Genomic DNA, 19,602 nt, shown 5'->3' on the forward strand with positions numbered 1-19,602 from the left:
ATAATATAAATGAAAAAATAATAATAAAATAAAGAATAGATGTAAACAGGAAACTGTATCCTATCTCCCCTAGAGCTGAAGCTTCGTAGCACTTTGATCTGTAGACTTGGTGCGAGGAAGTTTGTGCTGGTCTTTTGTGTGTACAACCTGCTATGTTGATTCTCAGGCTGACTTGTTTCTGTGGAAATGAGCCTCCTGGACTCAGGGGGCAGGGCTTGGTGTAAGTGACTCTGGAAGTCTTCAGCACTAATGGGTAGGATGATATGGCAGAGCCCCTCTCTCCAGGCCAGATCTGAAAGTTCATACCCTCCATTCTTCAGGGAATCATCACAGAAGAGCAATCACCCTTCTTGTGCCCCCTGTTTCTATCAAAACCCTGTTCACCCTGCCTGTGTCAGAGTTATTGTGGGTTTTTTTGTTTTTTTGTTTTGTTTTGTTTGTTTTGTTTGTTGCTTGTTTTGGGTTTGTTTGTTTTTGTTTTGTTTTGTTTTGTTCATTGTTTATCTCAGGCACACAACTGAGTTTATAAACTCCAAATTTTGGGACTCCTGTGGCACAGACCAGCTCTGTTCCTCTGGAGGAGGATCTCGCACCCTTTTGCCAACTCTTGCAAGAAAACTAGTTGTGCAATCATGCATGAGTTCAGAGTTTATATCAAAACAGAGCAGAAAGCCAGCACCCCTGCCTGCTGTCCTCAGCCAGACCCCACTCCTATTCCTGGAAACAGTAGCATGTTGGCATCACCTGTCCTTTTTGCAACCCAGGGGATCCTCAGACCATGTGTCACTCCTGGGATTCCACCCCACTTTGCCACCAGAACACCATTAAGCCATGCACATCCCCCATGGTAGCAGACTTGTAAAAGTTCAGATTTTGCACTCCACTGCCTATAATACTTTGTGGTAGCGTCCATAAGCAGGCTGCCTCCCCGCTGCCATACCCTCAACTCTGTCTCCCCCAAGTCAACTCTCTGCACCTCCTACCATCCAGCAGATTATCACTTTTCTACTTACAGATTTGAAGTTTTTATTCTTTCAGACTTTTGATTGATTTCTTGGGTGTTTAGAATGATTTGATAACTATCTACCTGTGTTCAAGGGATGAGACAAGCTTAGTCTCCCTACTTCTCCACTATCTTCTAGATATACTCTTTATTAGACTTCACTGCCCATAGAGTTTGGGTTGTCCAAGCTAAACAAGGGGGCCATACATGTCATTTTCTCAAGATTCAGGCCATATTCTCTGATTCTGGATTCAGATTCTTCCTGGTGTAGAGACTGTGGCCTAGTTAGGGTGGCCTCACCAGGGTCACTGCGAGGTCTTCTGCCTGAGGTCCTGTGTCTTCTCTCACCCATTATGCCAAAAACACAAAATATGTGGCTAACATGACTTTCAGTTTCACTTCCTGGCAATGGCTGTGCTTCTCAGAAAAGGAGCCCACAGAACTTTGATTTCACTTTCTGTTCTTCAAAATGCAGGGCTCTTCAATGTGTCTGTTTCTTCAGTGTTGACCAGATTCCTGTGAGGGTGGAGCAGAAGTCAGAGATTATTTCAGTCATGCCAGTTTCTCACACACAGTTTAAACCTTTTGGGGGACAGTCAGCTCTTTAATCTGCAGTGACCACATCAACACCCGGACCTGTTCCAGTGCAAGGACAGTCTGTGTACAAGAGTGTTCCTGCTGTGAGTGGCAAGAAGCACTTCAAGAAAACTCAGCATTTCCTGCACTGCCAGTGGACACATTAAGTACTCAACTCTGACACAAGGAGTCTCTTTTCTTTCAGGAGCTGGTAAGCAAAAATCACTTTGGATTGAATACAGGTCTAAAACTATAATTATAGATTTGTGGGTCTAAGTGTGGGAAAGCCTGGATACTTGCTTTTGGGTGCTGTGAATTTGAAAGTCTGAGGGGCAGGATGGCTAGTGGATGACTGTGAGTCATTTAGAGAATTTAACTATTTGGGACATTTCCAAAAGGTGGTTGGAGAACAAATTTTATCTCTGTGACCTGCAGAAGGATCATGTGAATGTCAGGGGTGTCAGTGGATAAGGGATTTCCCCAAGAGCTTCTGCCATCAGACACCCCTCATCTCATGTCTGAATACCTTTCACCTTGGAGACAATGCATATTATCTGTTTAAAAACAAAATTCAAAATTCAACTGAATAAATTCTAAAGAGCTGATTGGCTTTATTGAATGATTCATGAGTTAGGCAGCAGCATCTTATCTAGAAAATAGAAAGGAGCTCCCTTAAACTGTAGGAAAGAAAATGTTTTTAAAGGAAGAGAGAAAGAGAAAAAGAAAGAAATCATTAGCAAAAAAAATCCACTGTTAGTTAGGATTGCTCTCCTAGGGGGAAGGGATGGGGCTATCAGTTAATTGCCCTGTGATGACCAGGAAACTCTTATGCATGCTGGCTAAAGGAGACATTCCTGGGAGAAACTGTAGTTAGGTTAGGTATTAAGACTTGGTTTACTGAGTTGAGGCCTTACCTTACATGGCTTCCTGTGACCCTGTGGCCCCATAGCCCTGTGGCCCTTCTTTTTCACAAGATCGGACTCCCAGCTTAACTCATAGATGCCATCAAAACGTAAGGCATTGGAGCCACTTTCAGCTACTGTTTGGTAGCTCTCATTGCTTTTATTGATCCTTTGTGTGGTATTCACATGTCATCATGTTTTTGCTTAATCTCTATCATACTCACAGGTGATGACTTCAGGTTCACAATTTTTTAATCACCCATCCTCTTCATCTTTTCAAAAATTTTTTAATGTTTATTTATTTCTGAGAGAGAGAGAGAGAGACAGAGACAGAGTGCAAGTAGGGGAGGGGCAGAGAGAGAGGGAGACACAGAATCCAAAGCAGACTCCAGCCTCTGAGCTGCCAGCATGGAGCCTGATATGGGGTTTGAAATCATGAATGGTGAGATCATGACCTGAGCCAAAGTCGGATGCTTAACTGACTGAGCCACCCAGGCACCCCCCATCCTCTTCATCTTATTTACTTAATGGCTAGCATCTCACACATTTAAAACTTTTGAGAGAGTACAATATACCGGGCATATTATTATTTTTTAATCAGGATAATTTTCAATGGTTAGAGTACACTTTGAAGCCATGGTTCCAAAGACCAAAACAATCAAAATCAAATAAGTCAAAGAAAGACCCCACTGAAGGAGAGGCTTGTTCAATGATCTTATGTAGTTGTGTCTAAGCTTCCCCAGAAGTGTTAATTCAGATGCACCAGGTGGCATTGGTCACAGTACATATAGCTCTTGCTCAGCTAAAAGATAATCAGAGGCTGTTTTATTGTCAAGAGAATCTTTGACCAGAGAGTTGAAGAATCTTTGTTAGGCATCTATTGTCTTAGCAATGGATTCTGGAATATTTTTTGGAGTTTAGGAAAGTTTCCTAATCAAATTGTCATGTAGGAGTGCCTAGGTGGCTCAGTCAGTTAAGTGTCTGACTCTTGGCTTTGGCTCAGGTCATGATCTCACAGTTGTAAGACCAAGCCCCATGTGTCAGTGCAGGGCCTGCTTGGGATTCTTTCTCTCCCTCTCTTTCTGCCCCTCCCCACTCAGTCTCAGGTTCCTAAGGGCAGCTGAAGCCCTTGACTGAGTCCAATCTGCTGTCAGCTGGTGTAGAGTCTATACCTAGGTAGGGAAACTGTCTTCTTTGTGCTTCCAGGAGTCACAAAACCAAAATTCACTGGTGTAGGAGGGATCTTCGAATAGCTTAATATTCCAATTCCTTATTTTATGCATGAGGAAATGAGGTCTTGGGTGATGTTGTAACTGCCCTGGTCAGTGGTAGAGCTGAGCCAGCATCTGAAGCTAGAGGAAAGTAAGAGGCAGACACTGTTGGGGTAGCCAGGAGGCCTCTAGTTTTTGCATCAATTGGTGGATTGACCACTGTGGAGAGCAGAGAAGAATATAGACTTCATCTGAACTTCCACATGTCATCCATATCCAGGCTTTCCCTCATTTTGCCCTTTAATATAAAGTCTTGGGATACATTTTTCATTTAATTGCAGTATAGTTGACACACCATGTTACATTAGTTTTAGGTGTACAACATAATGAGTCTTCAACTCTATATCTAATGCTGTACTCACCACAAGTGTAGCTACCTTCTGTCACCATACACCACTACAGTACCAGTGACCATATTCCCTACACTGCACCTTCTATTAGTCCTGGAACAGTGTTTACAAGAGACATACATTCCTCCCCTGCACAACAGAGTTTGCTTTGGGTAATCTCATTCTAAATGTTTGGCCTACATTTCTTTTTTTTAATATTTTTTTAATATTTATGTACTTTTGAGAGAGATACACAGAGGCGTGAGTGGGGGAGGGGCAAAGAGAGGGAGACACAGAATCCGAAGTAGGCTCCAGGCTTGGAGCTGTCACAGAGCCCGATGCGGGACTCAAACTCACAGACCATGAGATAAAGGCCTGAGCTGAAGTTGGACGCCTAACCGACTGAGCCATCCAGGCACCCCTGGCCTACATTTCTATTGTCTGCTTCTTCCCATGGGCCTCTGAGAATACTGAGGACAGAAAACATTTCCACTGCCACCACCTTCCCTAAAATGCAGGTGCTAAGGATAACAGTCGGATGTGGTTTATGAAATGAAGGCAAATAGGATGGTCTCAAAGGAAGTTCCAACCAGACCTTAGGATAGGAAACATTTCCACTCCACAAGCCAGGACACCAATCTTGCAAACAGACAGCCTGAATTTCTTAGTCTCCAATGGATGATACTACAAACATAAAAACTTCCTGACTCATTTAAATTCCTTCTTAGACTTCATTTTCTTATCTGTAACTTCATGGGATTTTTCACTGTATGTTTAAATTTGACAATGGCACTCAAAGGAGGTGAAGTTGTGTCTTTTAAGTAGCCAAACTTTTTGCCTTTTTCAGAATGTTACATAGTTGGAATTATGCAATGTATAGTCTTTCCAGATTGGTTTCTCTCATGTGGTAATATGCATTTCAGTTTCTTCCATGTCTTTTCATACCAGCTGCCATTTAAGGAGCCTTCTGAAAGCTGAGTGATGAGTGGAAGTGCTCCAGGTCACTAGTTCCTGGTGACACTTCTGAACCTTAGCATTGAAGAGTTCCTATAAGTTTCTATGGAGACAAACAGGTTACTATGCAAGGAAAGAGAATGGAATTGGCATTGGGTTTTTTTACTGGAAACATGTCATGCTTGAAGGAGATATATCTTCAGAGTTCTAAGAGATAATGACGCTGTATCCAGAATCTTATACTCAGTTAAACTATCTATTGAAAGTGATTACAAAATAAAGGCATTAACTGGAATTCCAAAACTCAGTAGTTTACCACCCAGAGAACTTTTCCCCCAATTTGTTTGAGAATGGACTCAATGTAAATGGATAGGACATTCAAGAAGCACCAATACCACCAAGGAAATAGATGGATGTGAGTGAAGCCTGCACTCCAGGCTGGGAGGGCAACTAGTCCACGTGAGAATAAGAATTAGAGGTGCTGCATAGGCCACCTTCAAAGAGAAAGGATTTTCTGGATTAATGTCATGATTAAGAAGAGGTATCTGAGTGATAAGGGAAAGGTATAGTATATTATTATGATAAAATTATACTATGCCACTTCTTTATCCCCTTATTACTTTTCTCCCAGGTTACTTTTAATTATCTCCTCCCTTCAGCTACACCAATTTAGTGACATAGGTTTATTTCTCCCTCTGTGTAGTCTAGTCACTTTACCTGAGTCTTGGTGGATATCAAGGTCATGATCATAATCACTGAGATAAGAAGCATAAACCAAAACCACAACCACATTATTAAATTCTTAAAACTGTTTAGTGCTTGCCAGTTTTATAACAAACCTTTAAAATAATCAAAGAAAATGTATTTTGAATAATAAAATGATATAAGTGCCATCATTGTTGGCAATACAAGTGTTAGGTGTGGCAGACATGTTGACAAGTAGAGAGAAGAAATTCTGTAAGGATCATGGGATTATTGATTGATACTACATAAGAGTGAGAGGGCAAGACATATCGCCAGGATTGTACAGGAAATACAATGTGCATTAAATTACTTAAAACTCCAATATAAACTAAAGAAGACCTAAAACCAAATACAAACTCGCAGAGATTTTGAGTGTGGAAACTCAAAATAAGCTAAGTTCTTTGTCCTTAATTAGTAAGTGAACAATATTAAGATAGATAAAGGCAGAGTCACAAATAATTAAAATAGTTACTCATGGGTTATAGGGCTTAGATAAGGGTGAGAGGATTTTACATTGAATTTTATAATCTCCAGTTTTGTGGTAGCTCACCACTGCCTAATTTTGTTATTCTGATTTTTTAAAATGAACTAAAGTATTTCAACATACATTATATTACCACTGTAGGCAAGGATAGAAACATGGATTCCTGAGCTGCACAAAGATACATTATAGTTCATCTCCAACTTCCACACACTCTGGTACTTTTGGAAGGCAGGTGTGAATTCCAGAGCCCATGATAGAATTTTCCCACTGGAATCCAGGGGCCATGACAGAGATATCAAAGTCTGGTGGGGTCCGAATAGCCAAAGTAATTTTGAAGAAGAAGACCAAAGCAGGAGGCATCACAATCCCAGACTTTAGCCTCTACTACAAAGCTGTCATCATCAAGACAGCATGGTATTGGCATAAAAACAGACACATAGACCAATGGAATAGAATAGAAACCCCAGAACTAGACCCACAAACGTATGGCCAACTCATCTTTGACAAAGCAGGAAAGAACATCCAATGGAAAAAAGACAGTCTCTTTAACAAATGGTGCTGGGAGAACTGGACAGCAACATGCAGAAGGTTGAAACTAGACCACTTTCTCATGCCATTCACAAAAATAAACTCAAAATGGATAAAGGACCTGAATGTGAGACAGGAAACCATCAAAACCTTAGAGGAGAAAGCAGGAAAAGACCTCTCTGACCTCAGCCGTAGCAATCTCTTACTCGACACATCCCCAAAGGCAAGGGAATTAAAAGCAAAAGTGAATTACTGGGACCTTATGAAGATAAAAAGCTTCTGCACAGCAAAGGAAACAACCAACAAAACTAAAAGGCAACCAACGGAATGGGAAAAGATATTTGCAAATGACATATCGGACAAAGGGCTAGTGTCCAAAATCTATAAAGAGCTCATCAAACTCCACACCCGAAAAACAAATAACCCAGTGAAGAAATGGGCAGAAAACATGAATAGACACTTCTCTAAAGAAGACATCCGGATGGCCAACAGGCACATGAAAAGATGTTCAACGTCGCTCCTTATCAGGGAAATACAAATCAAAACCACACTCAGATATCACCTCACGCCAGTCAGAGTGGCCAAAATGAACAAATCAGGAGACTATAGATGCTGGAGAGGATGTGGAGAAACAGGAACCCTCTTGCACTGTTGGTGGGAATGCAAATTGGTGCAGTCGCTCTGGAAAGCAGTGTGGAGGTTCCTCAGAAAATTAAAAATAGACCTACCCTATGACCCAGCAATAGCACTACTAGGAATTTACCCAAGGGATACAGGAGTACTGATGCATAGGGGCACTTGTACCCCAATGTTTATAGCAGCACTCTCAACAATAGCCAAATTATGGAAAGAGCCTAAATGTCCATCAACTGATGAATGGATAAAGAAATTGTGGTTTATATACACAATGGAATACTATGTGGCAATGAGAAAAAATGAAATATGGCCTTTTGTAGCAACGCGGATGGAACTGGAGAGTGTGATGCTAAGTGAAATAAGCCATACAGAGAAAGACAGATACCATATGGTTTCACTCTTATGTGGATCCTGAGAAACGTAACAGAAACCCATGGGGGAGCGGAAGGAAAAAAAAAAAAAAAAAAAAAAAAGAGGTTAGAGTGGGAGAGAGCCAAAGCATAAGAGACTGTTAAAAACTGAGAACAAGGGGCGCCTGGGTGGCGCAGTCGGTTAAGCGTCCGACTTCAGCCAGGTCACGATCTCGCGGTCCGTGAGTTCGAGCCCCGCGTCAGGCTCTGGGCTGATGGCTCGGAGCCTGGAGCCTGTTTCCGATTCTGTGTCTCCCTCTCTCTCTGCCCCTCCCCCGTTCATGCTCTGTCTCTCTCTGTCCCAAAAATAAATAAAAAACGTTGAAAAAAAAAATTTAAAAAAAAAAACAAAAAAAACAAACTGAGAACAAACTGAGGGTTGATGGGGGGTGGGAGGGAGGGCAGGGTGGGTGATGGGTATTGAGGAGGGCACCTTTTGGGATCAGCACTGGGTGTTGTATGGAAACCAATTTGACAGTAAATTTCATATATTAAAAAATAAAAAAATAAAAAATAAATAAATAAAACAAACAAAAAAACAAAACAAACAAAAAAAAAAAACCAAAAAAAACCCCAAAGTCTGGAAGTCTGGTGGGGTCATTGAAGTGCCTCTCAGGGAACCCTAGCCTCTTCTTCCTCAGGAAAGTGAAAACATCTTCAGTCATTTACTCCCCCTCTCACTCCTGAATATCACTCTGTTTTGTTTCTTCCTCATTTTCCAGCCTTTTCTTCGTAAACATAGAGCCTCAAACTGGATGACCTGAGTGACCTGAGGCTGGATTAAAGGACCTCTGAATATTTGGCAGAGGCTGGTCCTTGAGTAGAAAGCAGGGAAAGACATGTCCAGAGACCAAGGAGGGAAGGGCTGTGATTGGGCAGGACAACTCCTTCAATGCTGTGTCCATGCAGGAGTGACTGTCACAGACAGAAGGGGTCATTCACAACTGCCAGTTCTGTAAGAAGCCTCTTGATTGTATTATCTGCTTTCTGTTACTGTGGAACAAATTACCCTGAAACTTAGTGGCTTAAAACAAGTGTTTATTATCTTATAGTTTCTCAGCATCAGCAGTTTTAATTGTGTGGTTCTGGATAAGGGTCTCTTGTGAGGTGGTAGTCAAGCTATCAGCTGGGCTGCATCTTCTGAAGCTTTGTCTGGAGCTGGAGAATTTGTTCCCAAAATGATGCACTTACATGGCTGGCAATTAATGCAGGCTAAATACGATCTCCTCCATGAGGCTTCTAATTCTTTAATTCCTCTCCAGCAGTTTAGTTCTAACTTCCTATGGTTACTAGGCAGAGAGAGACAGAGAGACAGAGACAGATAGAGAACACAAGAGAACAAGAGTGATCCTGTAAGAGAGAATATTTATAACACAAAAGCTGCAGACTTTTCTTAACAAAACTTTGGAATTCTTGAACATTCCATTATTGCAGCCCTATTCCATTATTAACTCCAGGGAATGGGATTAAATAAAGCCATGAAAATAGGAGATAATGTTGGAGGCCATCTTAAAGGTGCCTCCACTAACCTAAGGGAATGTCAAGATTGTATTTTCCAATCCTATTTGGGAACACCTGCTGGGATTCCAAGCAGGGAGGAGTAAGCTCTTTATCACAGGTTCTGATCACTTTGTCTCCTGGTTTGTCTCATTTGATGATCTGTCCTCATTTGTCTTCAGTGCATTTCTATTTTTCACTTCCTATGTGGTAAACTATTTGGTCTCAAACCCCCCAGTAGACCTACCCAGTGGTCAGGCTTCCTGGTGTTCAGCGTGACCTGGCTTTCTTCTTGTCTGAGCACTGGGAGGCTCCAGTGGGTGTGGGCTCTTCTTTACCCTCCCTTATCATGATCACCCAGAAGAGGTTAGTTAGGGTTCAGTTTACTCTAAGACCTCTGTACTTAGGGCAATTCTGACCTCTAAAACCCTTTGACTGCCAGTCTCAATTCTCTTCCTCTTCCCTCATTGTCTGGTGATCTCAGGATGCAGAAAGAGTGTGGGACTGTTTTTGTTTCCTTGATTTCCAAAATGGAAACTGAACAGCTGAGTTGGAAAAAGAATGAGACACAATTATGCTCTCAGGCTTCTATGTTAAATGCAGGTCTCTCACACCAGACTCTTCTCATGCCACTGGATGGACAATTCCAGTAGGACCCTCACCTTTTGGTGGCCCTTTCTTTCAGTGTGACTTTATTTTGTCCCTTCTTAGCCATGAAGAGAAGGAATGATAATGATAATACCAAACATTTACTGAAGTACATGTCTGACACTATTCTAAGTGCTATATGTTCTTTAACTCATTAAATTCTCATATTATCTGGATCTGGGTAGACTTCTTAAGATGTAGTATTATCACCATTTTAACTATTGGAAAACTACGACAGTGGACTGTCAACTGACTTGCCCACGCTCACATGCCAGGGCATGCTGGAGCTGGGATTTAACCTTAGGATTCTTAACCACTCCCCTAGGCATCTTTCAGTTTACTTCCATTCAATATTAGCTTCACTCTCCATCCCAGTGAATATTTATGATAACCTCTGATAAACTCTCCTTTGTGAGCCAAAGCCTTAAGTTGGCCCAAAATTTTACACATTGGTCCAGTTCAGATACATCTACCAAATTCAGATTGCGCTCCACACTGGGTGAAATCTTCCCAGGTAAATACAGTAAAGTGATGGGTTTGAATGGGAATGATGCAGGAAGGAGGGTTTCTCTTATTAGGACTGAGTAATTCCCAGTTATGAGAACCAGGTTATGATACTTCTGGTGGTGGAGAGTGAGATTTCAGATTTTATCTGACAAAATAAGTTACAAATCAATTTTCATTATGCATGTGCCTAGCAGTGATAAAAAACCTAGATGTATGATCTGGAATGGTTTCCATTTAGGAGGATTTCTATAGTCTCTATATAGATTGGGTTAACTATATAAACAGTAAGGTCATAGACAGTGGGTTAGTTTCCTCAAAGCTGATGATCAAATTAAGTTTCCTTTGACAAACATTGGGGGTAACCTTGACAAATAACACAACATAACAGGTAACTTTAAGTGGACAAACATTTCTCTATAGCAAACAATTTAACAGGTAGTACATCCTATAACAGGCCCACCATGAAGTGTATGTGAAGAGCATGACCTCTCAGAGAGTGGGGTCAGTGTTTGTTACATACAGTAGTCAGGTTTGCTTTTCCATTCAACAACTTTCCAATCCCAGTAATAGTGCCTCTTGAGTCCATCCCCCATTTCCTTTTTTTTGGATATGAATTATATGGGCAAATAGGTATAAGGGCAAAACTTCACAAGATGTCAGACTGGCCTTGGAATCCTGGAACCACTACATACTTTTCAGAGAACATCTAAGCACACCTCTCCATCATATTTCCCCAAGGGGAACATCCTTGCCTCCAGGCACACCTCTGTGAGTCCAGGGAGTTAGAGGTAAGAAGTAAAGGAACAGGGGAAACCAAGCGGTCTTGGAGAAAAGATGTTAATGTAAAGTGATAAGGTGATATCAGAATGAGATTGTATGTCACACTGTGCAAATGTTTTCTTCCACCTTTGGGTCCCAGCTAATTTAATAAATGACAGGAAGTATTATGGAGTTTACTGAGGTTGGTTCAAAATGAACTACTCAGCTCTCTTGCCTCAAAGAATTTAGAACCAATGAAAGTGGACATATTGAGCTTGACTGAGAATTTATAAAGTATATAAGGTGAGGAGAAGACCCCAGATGTCCTGAGGTTGCTTCAAAAGGAGACTGTTGAGACATCAGCTCTTCAGATGATGAAGTCTTGCAGGATTTTCTTCAGGATGGTCTTGGTGTCCTTGGTGACTATTCCAAGGAACTGTCTATATTTCTACTGTCTTGTGTAGTTGATAATAGTGTCATCTAAGAGTGGAATTTGGCTAATATAAGAGGCTGTATTACAATTCATCCAATATAATGCCAATAATGTTCTCCCTGGGGTGAACAGTGTGCAGATCTTGAGACTTCATAATGGTCTTGTATTCCTCCATGGGTTTTCCCCATATGCTGGGCCACCTGCTGGAGACATTCATCATCCACACAAAAAGCAAATGGTAGGCCTTCAGACACTCCCCCAGATCATCTGCATTCTGAAAGCCAAGGGTGTCCTGGAAAAACTTTGATGCTATTTTCACCTACAAAGAGATCACTTCATAATTAATGACCTTCTCATGGGTGTAAGGCAAGTTCTCTAGGGGACCATGGTACCTGATGTGCAAGGTGTCTCTAGGAACTGGGAAGTTATGCAATAAGGGATCGATGCTGGAGACAAGGAATATGATGGGTTCACACACCCCTTCCTTCAGGAGATTTTTCTGGATATTCTCCTGGATATTCTGCAGGAGCCATTCCTCCCAGAAGGCACTTGTGCTGAGGTCCCTGTCCAGCTTGGTCCAGATGATGTAGAACCTCTTTCCCAGACTCTGAATGATCTGGGCTAGCTTTATGAGATTCATGCTGAACTGTTCAGATATACTGATGATGAAAAGTTCATACTAGCTAAAATGCATCTCCTCCAGATAGTTCTCCGGACTTTTGGGTGGCAGTCCCTGTTCCAGGCATGTCCCACAGCACCACACTTGGAATGTAGGAGGAAGAGTAGCAAGTGGGAATCAGGTGGTCCTCACCATCCCAGTGGGGGCTGTTGCCTCTTCTTATGCCCAGTTACCCGCAGTGCTTTGATGAAGGAGGACATGACATTGCTGGAGTCCCCAGTTACAGCTCACTGGGGTACTGGACTCTGTCTCCAGGGTGCCCCTGACTATAGAGTCCACCTCCAGCAACTTCCCTCCTCCCACAGCGTTTTCAATGTTTATGGCACCTATCTTAGATAAAATGCTCCAGCCCATATTGTACCACACAGCAGGAGTGAAGGATGTAGATAATGGGGTGTGAAGGGACAGGGCGGGCTATGTCATGTCAGACAGTGGATTGACCTGGAGAAATAGGAAGAGCAGGGAAGTTAGGAGTGCCAGGTGCAGCTGAGGATTTATCAGATCTGGTATCCTAACTGAGGGTGTCAGATCCACACCCAACTCACTGCAAAGGCATTTAGACTGGAAACTACAAGGCCCTGCAAAATGTTTGATAGTTTGTCAAAAATTAAAATATATTAAGGTTGCCTGGGTTGTTCAGTTGGTTGAGTGCCCTACTTTGGCTCAGGTCATGATCTTGTGGTTCATTGGTTAGGCCCCACATCGGGCTCTGTGCTGACAGCTCAGAACCTGGAGCCTGCTTCTGATTCTGTGTCTCCTTCTCTCTCTGCCCCTCCCCTGCTGATTTCTCTCTCTCTCTCTCTCTCTCTCTCTCTCTCAAAAATAAACAAACATTTAAAAATTTAAATATATTATTCAACCATAGAATGAGGAAATCCTACCATTCGTGACAACATGGATGTACCTTGAAAGCATCGTGCTAAGTAAAATAAATCAAAGAGACAGATATTGTATAATCTGTGTGTAGAATCTAAAAATAAAATAAAATAAATTCATAAAGAAAGATAACAGACTTGTGGAGAGGTGGAGGCACAGCGTGAGAAGGGGGGGCTGTTGGAGGACGCAGTCAAAAGGTACAAGATTTCAGTTATAGTTATAAGTAAGCACTAGGGATGTAGTGTACAGTCTAATGACTATATGTAATACCACCGTTGGATTTATAGGAAAGTTGTTAAGGGAATAGATCCTAAGAGTTCTCATCACAAGGAGAATTTTTTCTCTTTTTTTTCTTTTCTTTCCATTGTATTTTTATGAGATGATTGATGTAAGCTGAACCTATTGTAGTAATCATTTCACAAAATATGTAAATCACATCATCATGCTGTATGCCTTAACTCATACAGTAATGTATGTCAATTATCTTTCAACAAAACTGGTAAAACTCAATTCAGATGCACAGAAACACATGTATATACCTGAAAAATGATTTTGCCAACAATTTATCTACCTTCCACTACTATATTTTTCCACTGGGCATTTTTTTAAATTCTTATTATAATGCACCAAAAAGATTTTGTAACCTAAAAAGCAGAATGAAAAACACTCATTAGTGGATTTTCCATGCAAGATCCTATATGGTTTGTGCCATGTCCAATTATCTTGAGCCATGAAGCGGGGATGAGCTGTGGATCAGACTAGAAATTGGAGACATCAAGGACTTTTGTGAGCTTGAACCCAATGTGGAATAAGCCCCACATTTTCCCACATTTTATTATTATCATAGGGAAAGGGTGAGGATGTATCATATTGATTTATTCTAGAAAAGTATACCAACATCCACATCAATGGGCATGAAGCACAAAAGGACCCAGTCTGGGGAGGGAGTATTTCAAGAGTCCACCTTAATAACATCATCTGTAAAGGATGGAGTTGGTTGGGGCACCTGGGTGGCTCAGTCCATTAAGTGTCCAACTTGGTTTCAGCTCAGGTCATGATCTCACAGTTTCATGGGTTTGAGCCCCACAATAGGCTCTGTGCAGACAGGGCAGAGTCTGCTTGGGATTCTCTGTCTCCCTCTCTCTGTCCCTTTCCCACTCATGCTGTCTCTGTCTCTCTCAAAATAAATAAACTTTAAAAAAAGATGGAGTTGGTGTATAACAATAGGGACAATTTTTCCAATAAAGATACACACGTGCATTCCTATACGTTGTCTAAGGCCTGTTAGACACCTTGTCCCTGAAACCTAGTCCCTATTCCACAGAAGGTCCAGCTGGTGTCCCAGATAGACTCCAAATTCCAGGCAACCCCAGAAATTGCCATTGTCTTGCATCCTGCTTAGACTCTAAGAGAATATGAATAGAAAATCATGCTGTCCTTTTCAAAGCCTTTTTTCCATAAGAACATCCCCTCTGCCGTGAACACAGAGGCACAGTGCCTACACACTGAGGGCTTGAATGGGTTTGGAGCAAAGAATTCGGGTGCTAAGTTTGGTTCCTGAAGAATGCCAGAGAGGGGTCCTGCTGTGAATATTCACTAAAATGAGTAAGCCAGTCCCCCAGCTCTCCTGCCCTGGTGCCAGTTTCCACCTTTCATGTCTTTACACTAGCAGGTTATTATTCAAGTTGGATTGTAAGAGCCCTTTCATTTACCTGCTCCAGAAAGCAGATGGCGACCATGATTAGGCAGATGTCAGTGGCCCTCCTGGCATGTTACCCCTCCCTGGGAAAGGATCTAGCTCTCAGGCAGAGGCAGTTACCTCCAGGATAGATGAAAACTGGTTCCAGCCCAGGATGTTCCAAAAGGGGGGAAAGAAGTTGTGTTGGGTTCTAGAAAGAGTCCTAGAAAGAGTCTTAAGAGAAGAAAGGAAGTGATGCTGGGAAGGACAGAGAGATTTTGCAGAGTATTCTTCTCAAGTGCCTTTCCTGCTCAGAGCTGTGTGATTTCTGGGTAAAGGTGACGGCGGCGGGGCCTCAGCAGAAGGGAAGATAGAGAGGGTCACTTTCAGTTTCTATTCCACTAAATGACTCCAGTTCTCACAATGGGGACAAAACCACTTCACCCTCTCTATTCTGGAGGGTGGGGCTCCTGCAGCATCTGTCTGAGGCTTACACAGGCCTAACAGAGGGGGAGGGTTCTCTGAGAGGTGTTGCTTCCTCCTACCTGAAATGGTTCCTCTGATGTCAGCACCCAGATCAGTGAGAAATAAACATTCAGCACCTGTGAGGCTGGCCCCTCAGATGGATATAGACTCTGCCTGCAAGGTTGCTCCTTGGGGTTGCCCAACATGCCCTTCCTGAAATGTACCATAGAAGGTACAGGGGATTCCTAGAAGGAATTCCTAAAGCTCTTGGAATTTCTTCAGCAATAGGAGTGTCTTTCGTATGCTAATGAGATGACTCAGGGGTGGAGACCCTTCAGGATGGGGGCTGATGGCTAGAAAGACCAACCCAAGGTTAGAGGATTGGAACTTTCAGCCTCCTCCTTCCTTCCTTCCCCAACCCCTACTCCCTCCCACCCACCTCCCACCTCCACCCCCCCTCCCCCCCCCCCAACCTCCAGGGAGGTGAGGGGGACCAGGGACTGAGTTCAATCACCAATGGCCAATGAGTTCATCAATCATGTCTATGATTCCATGAAAACCCCTAACTGGGTCAGTTCCTGACTTAGTAACTCAGTATTGTTTCAGGCATCTCTCTATGTTCATATGCATATATCTACTTTATTCCTTCTGACACAGTGGTCAGTCAAACATGTGTCCTATTATTTATTAACAATAACATTATAATTTTATTAATTGAACTATAATAAAATGTATTAATTATAAAGGACATGGTATCACTAGGGTACAGGCAAAACTACTGTAAAAGAGGGACCCAAACACAAAAACTGAGCACCAGGGCAACCTATCTCTCTCTCTCTTAAGACAGTGCAGAGATGAGCATACCATGCAGCTGGGTGCAAATAGAGAGAACAAACTGGTGATTGCCAGAGGGGAGGTGGCAACAGGTGAAATAGGTGAAGGGGGTAAGAGGTACAAACTTCTAGTTATAAAATAAATAAGTTATGGAGAAAAGGACTGCATAGGAACTACTACATATTTACCCAAAGTATACGAAAATACAGATTCAATGGGTTACATGGACCCCAATGTTTATAGCAGAATTATCAACAATAGCCAAGCTATTGCTGAAGAGTCCAAATGTCCATCAACCAATGAATGGATAGAGAAGATGTAGTATATATACAATGGAATATTACTCAGCCATCAAAAAGAATTAAATATTGACATTTGCAACAACATGGATGGAAATAGAGTGTATTATGCTAAGCAAAATAAGTCAGTCAGAGAAAGACAAATACCATATGATTTCACTCTATGTGGAATTTAAAATACAAAACAGACAAACCATATGGAAAGGAAAAACAAGAGAGAGGGAAACAAACCATGAGACTTTTAATGATAGAGAAAAAACTGAGGGTTGATGAAGGGAGGTGGATGGGGGATGGTCTAGATAGGCGATGGGTATTAAGGAGGGCACTTTGATGACTACTGGGTGCTATATGTAAGTGATGAATCACTAAACTCTAGTCCTAAAATCAATATTACACTATATGTTAACTAACTAGAATATAAACAAAAATTTGAAAAAGAAAAAAAATAATTAAAAATTTTTTTAAATAAAAACTGAGTATAGGACTTGAATAGACATTTTTCCAAAGAAGGCATTACAGATGGCCAACAGATACATGAAAAGATGCTCAACATCACTCAACATCAGAGAAATGTAAATCAAAACTACTATGAGATATCACCACACACCTGTCAGAATAGCTAAAATTAAAAGCACAAGAAATGAATCTACAGTTATTTCAAAGTAAAGTTTTATTAAAAAATTAATAATAAAATAGATGATATTTTTGAATCCCTAAAGCAAAAACATAAGAAGAAAATTGTTAGCTTTGATGACATCAAAACTCAAGTTTCCTCCTTAATGACAGTCACCGTATACACACAGAAGAGGACAGATGAGAAAAAGATATTTAAAACAACTGCCAATGGCCAGAATATATTATACAACTTGAGGAAAAATGAACAGGAAGTACTATGGAAAAATAAAGACTATGAAGAGGCAATTCACACAAGGAGAAACTTAAAAGGCCAAAAGATTTCTCAAAATCAAGTGTCATGAGGAAAAATGGAAATTAAAACAAAAGTGGGGCACTCATCTATGCTTATCAAAGATGAGAAAAGTGAGGAGGCCATGTGTGAGGGGAGATGATGCAGGGAGAACCACAGTGGAATACCATGTAGGTATCTATTGTCAACAAATTTCAGATTGAGGCTATAAGAACTAACAATGCACTTTTTTGGGGGTTTTAGGAGTTGCAATTCCAGGAGACACAGATTCAAGAGGAATTGAATGCATGTTCCAATTTGGGGAAGAAATTAGGGGTTATAAAGGCCAAAACTGCAAGGTTATATAAACTGTTTTTGAAAGAATTATGATTGATGCTGACAAAGTTTAAGCTATCTAATACATAGAAATGTTCCAGGATATGGTTAAGTGGTTAAGGCCCAAGTGTGAGAGTTCAGTTTCCATCAGGGTGTGGATGTGCATAAGCTCTGTGTTTCCAATGACCTCCCAGCTCCATTTTGGGACCCCCTTGCAATTATAACTCAATTTTGTAACTCTCTGTTCCCACTGTCCTCATGGCAAAATGGACATGTACAGATTATAAGAGAAAAACTAAAAAAGAACCTGTTCCAGAGAATAATACTAGTTGTGTAAATTTAAAATAAAAACATGGGGCACCTGGGGGGCTCAGTTAAGCATCAGACTCGATTTCAGCTCAGATCATGATCTCATGGTTGGTGGGGTAGAGCCCTGAGTTAGGCTCTGTATAGTGTGGAGCTTGCTTGGGATTCTCCTTTCTCTTTCTCTCTCTCTCTCTCTCTCTCTCTCTTTCAAATAAATAAACATTTAAAATAAAATAAAATAAAAATATATTCAAATAAATAAACATTTAAAATAAAATAAAATAAAATAAAATAAAATAAAATAAAATAAAATAAAAATATAAACTGCAACACAGACTTATCAAAGATACAAATGAATTTAATGATACATGTCAAAGCAGACAAATGCCATTGTGTGGGAGGAGAGTAGAATGAGGGGATGGAACAGGAATGCGACTTGGCTTAGTAAAGAGCTGTTATCCTTAAAGATAAAACTGTCAGTTATTTTATCAGCAAAAAATGGGTTATTGGGGAATAGCAAAGAGTAACAATTTAGGACAAGCAAGCTATGGCAAAACCATAGGCAAGTCTGGAGAACAAAGGAGAGAGCTGCTCTTTTACAGAGAAAAAGGGGAAGGTGAGAGGAGCTGTTATAAAAACAAAGTCCATTGGAGCAAACTAGGAGTTCAAAGTACAGTGGCTTTTCATTCCAGGATGAGTGATAACTTTATAATTAGCCTGTAGGGTGCAGAAATCTCATACCCCAAATAGGTAAATCCACAGACAGAATTCATATTGGTGGTAGAATGGGTTGAATAGTGTTCCCAAATAGATATGCTGAAGCCCTAAGCCCCAGTGCCTGTGAATGTAACTTTATTTGGAGATTGGGTCTTTGCTGATGTACTGAACTAGAGTGGGCCCTAATTCAGTAATGGTATCTTTATAAAAAGAGAAGAGACACAGAGGGAAGGTAGCCACATGAAGACAGAGGTAAAGCAAAGATTGGAATGAGGCTGCCATAAACCAAGGAAGCTGGTAGAGGCAAGGTAAGATTCTCCCCTAGAGCCTTTGGAAGGATCATGGCTCTGCCAACACTTTGATTTCAGACTTCTGGACTTCAGGACTGTGAGAGGATAAATTCCTCATGTTTTAAGACACCCAAATTGTGGTCCTCTGTTAAAGCCGTCACAGGAAAAAAACACAATACACTGGTCACCAGTGTCAAGGGGAGGCAGAAAGTAGGAGCAACTGTTTAACAGTTGCAACTGGGTACAGGGTTTCCTTTTCAGGTGATGGAAATGTTTTGGAACATTTCCGGTGAAATTGTTTAGAACTAAATAGAGGTTGCATAACATTGTGAATGGATTAAATGCCCCTAAAGGAGTGATAGGTATTAAGGAGGATGCTTGTGATGAGCAATGGGTGTTGTATGTAAGTGATGAACCACTGAATTCTATGTCTGAATCTAATACTACATTATATGTTAACTAACTGGAATTTAAATTAAAACTTGAAATAAAAAATAAATAAAATAAAAATAATACATACATACATACATACGTCCT

General features: G+C 41.1%; 1 protein-coding gene across 1 annotated transcript; it reads right to left on the minus strand.

The window, feature by feature from the left end:
• Positions 1 to 11,615: 11,615 nt before the first annotated feature.
• On the minus strand, positions 11,616 to 12,783 carry LOC132681728 (immunity-related GTPase family M protein). The gene is given in 8 exon segments (XM_060636483.1): positions 11,616 to 11,789; positions 11,791 to 11,865; positions 11,867 to 11,907; positions 11,910 to 12,399; positions 12,401 to 12,480; positions 12,483 to 12,521; positions 12,524 to 12,588; positions 12,590 to 12,783. Coding segments are annotated over 8 exon segments (1,158 nt in total).
• Between the last annotated feature and the right edge of the window lie 6,819 nt (positions 12,784 to 19,602).

This window comes from Panthera onca, chromosome A1 (genome assembly GCF_046562875.1).
Source record: "Panthera onca isolate mPanOnc1 chromosome A1, mPanOnc1 haplotype 2, whole genome shotgun sequence".
In the NCBI taxonomy this organism is placed as follows: Eukaryota; Metazoa; Chordata; class Mammalia; order Carnivora; family Felidae; genus Panthera; species Panthera onca.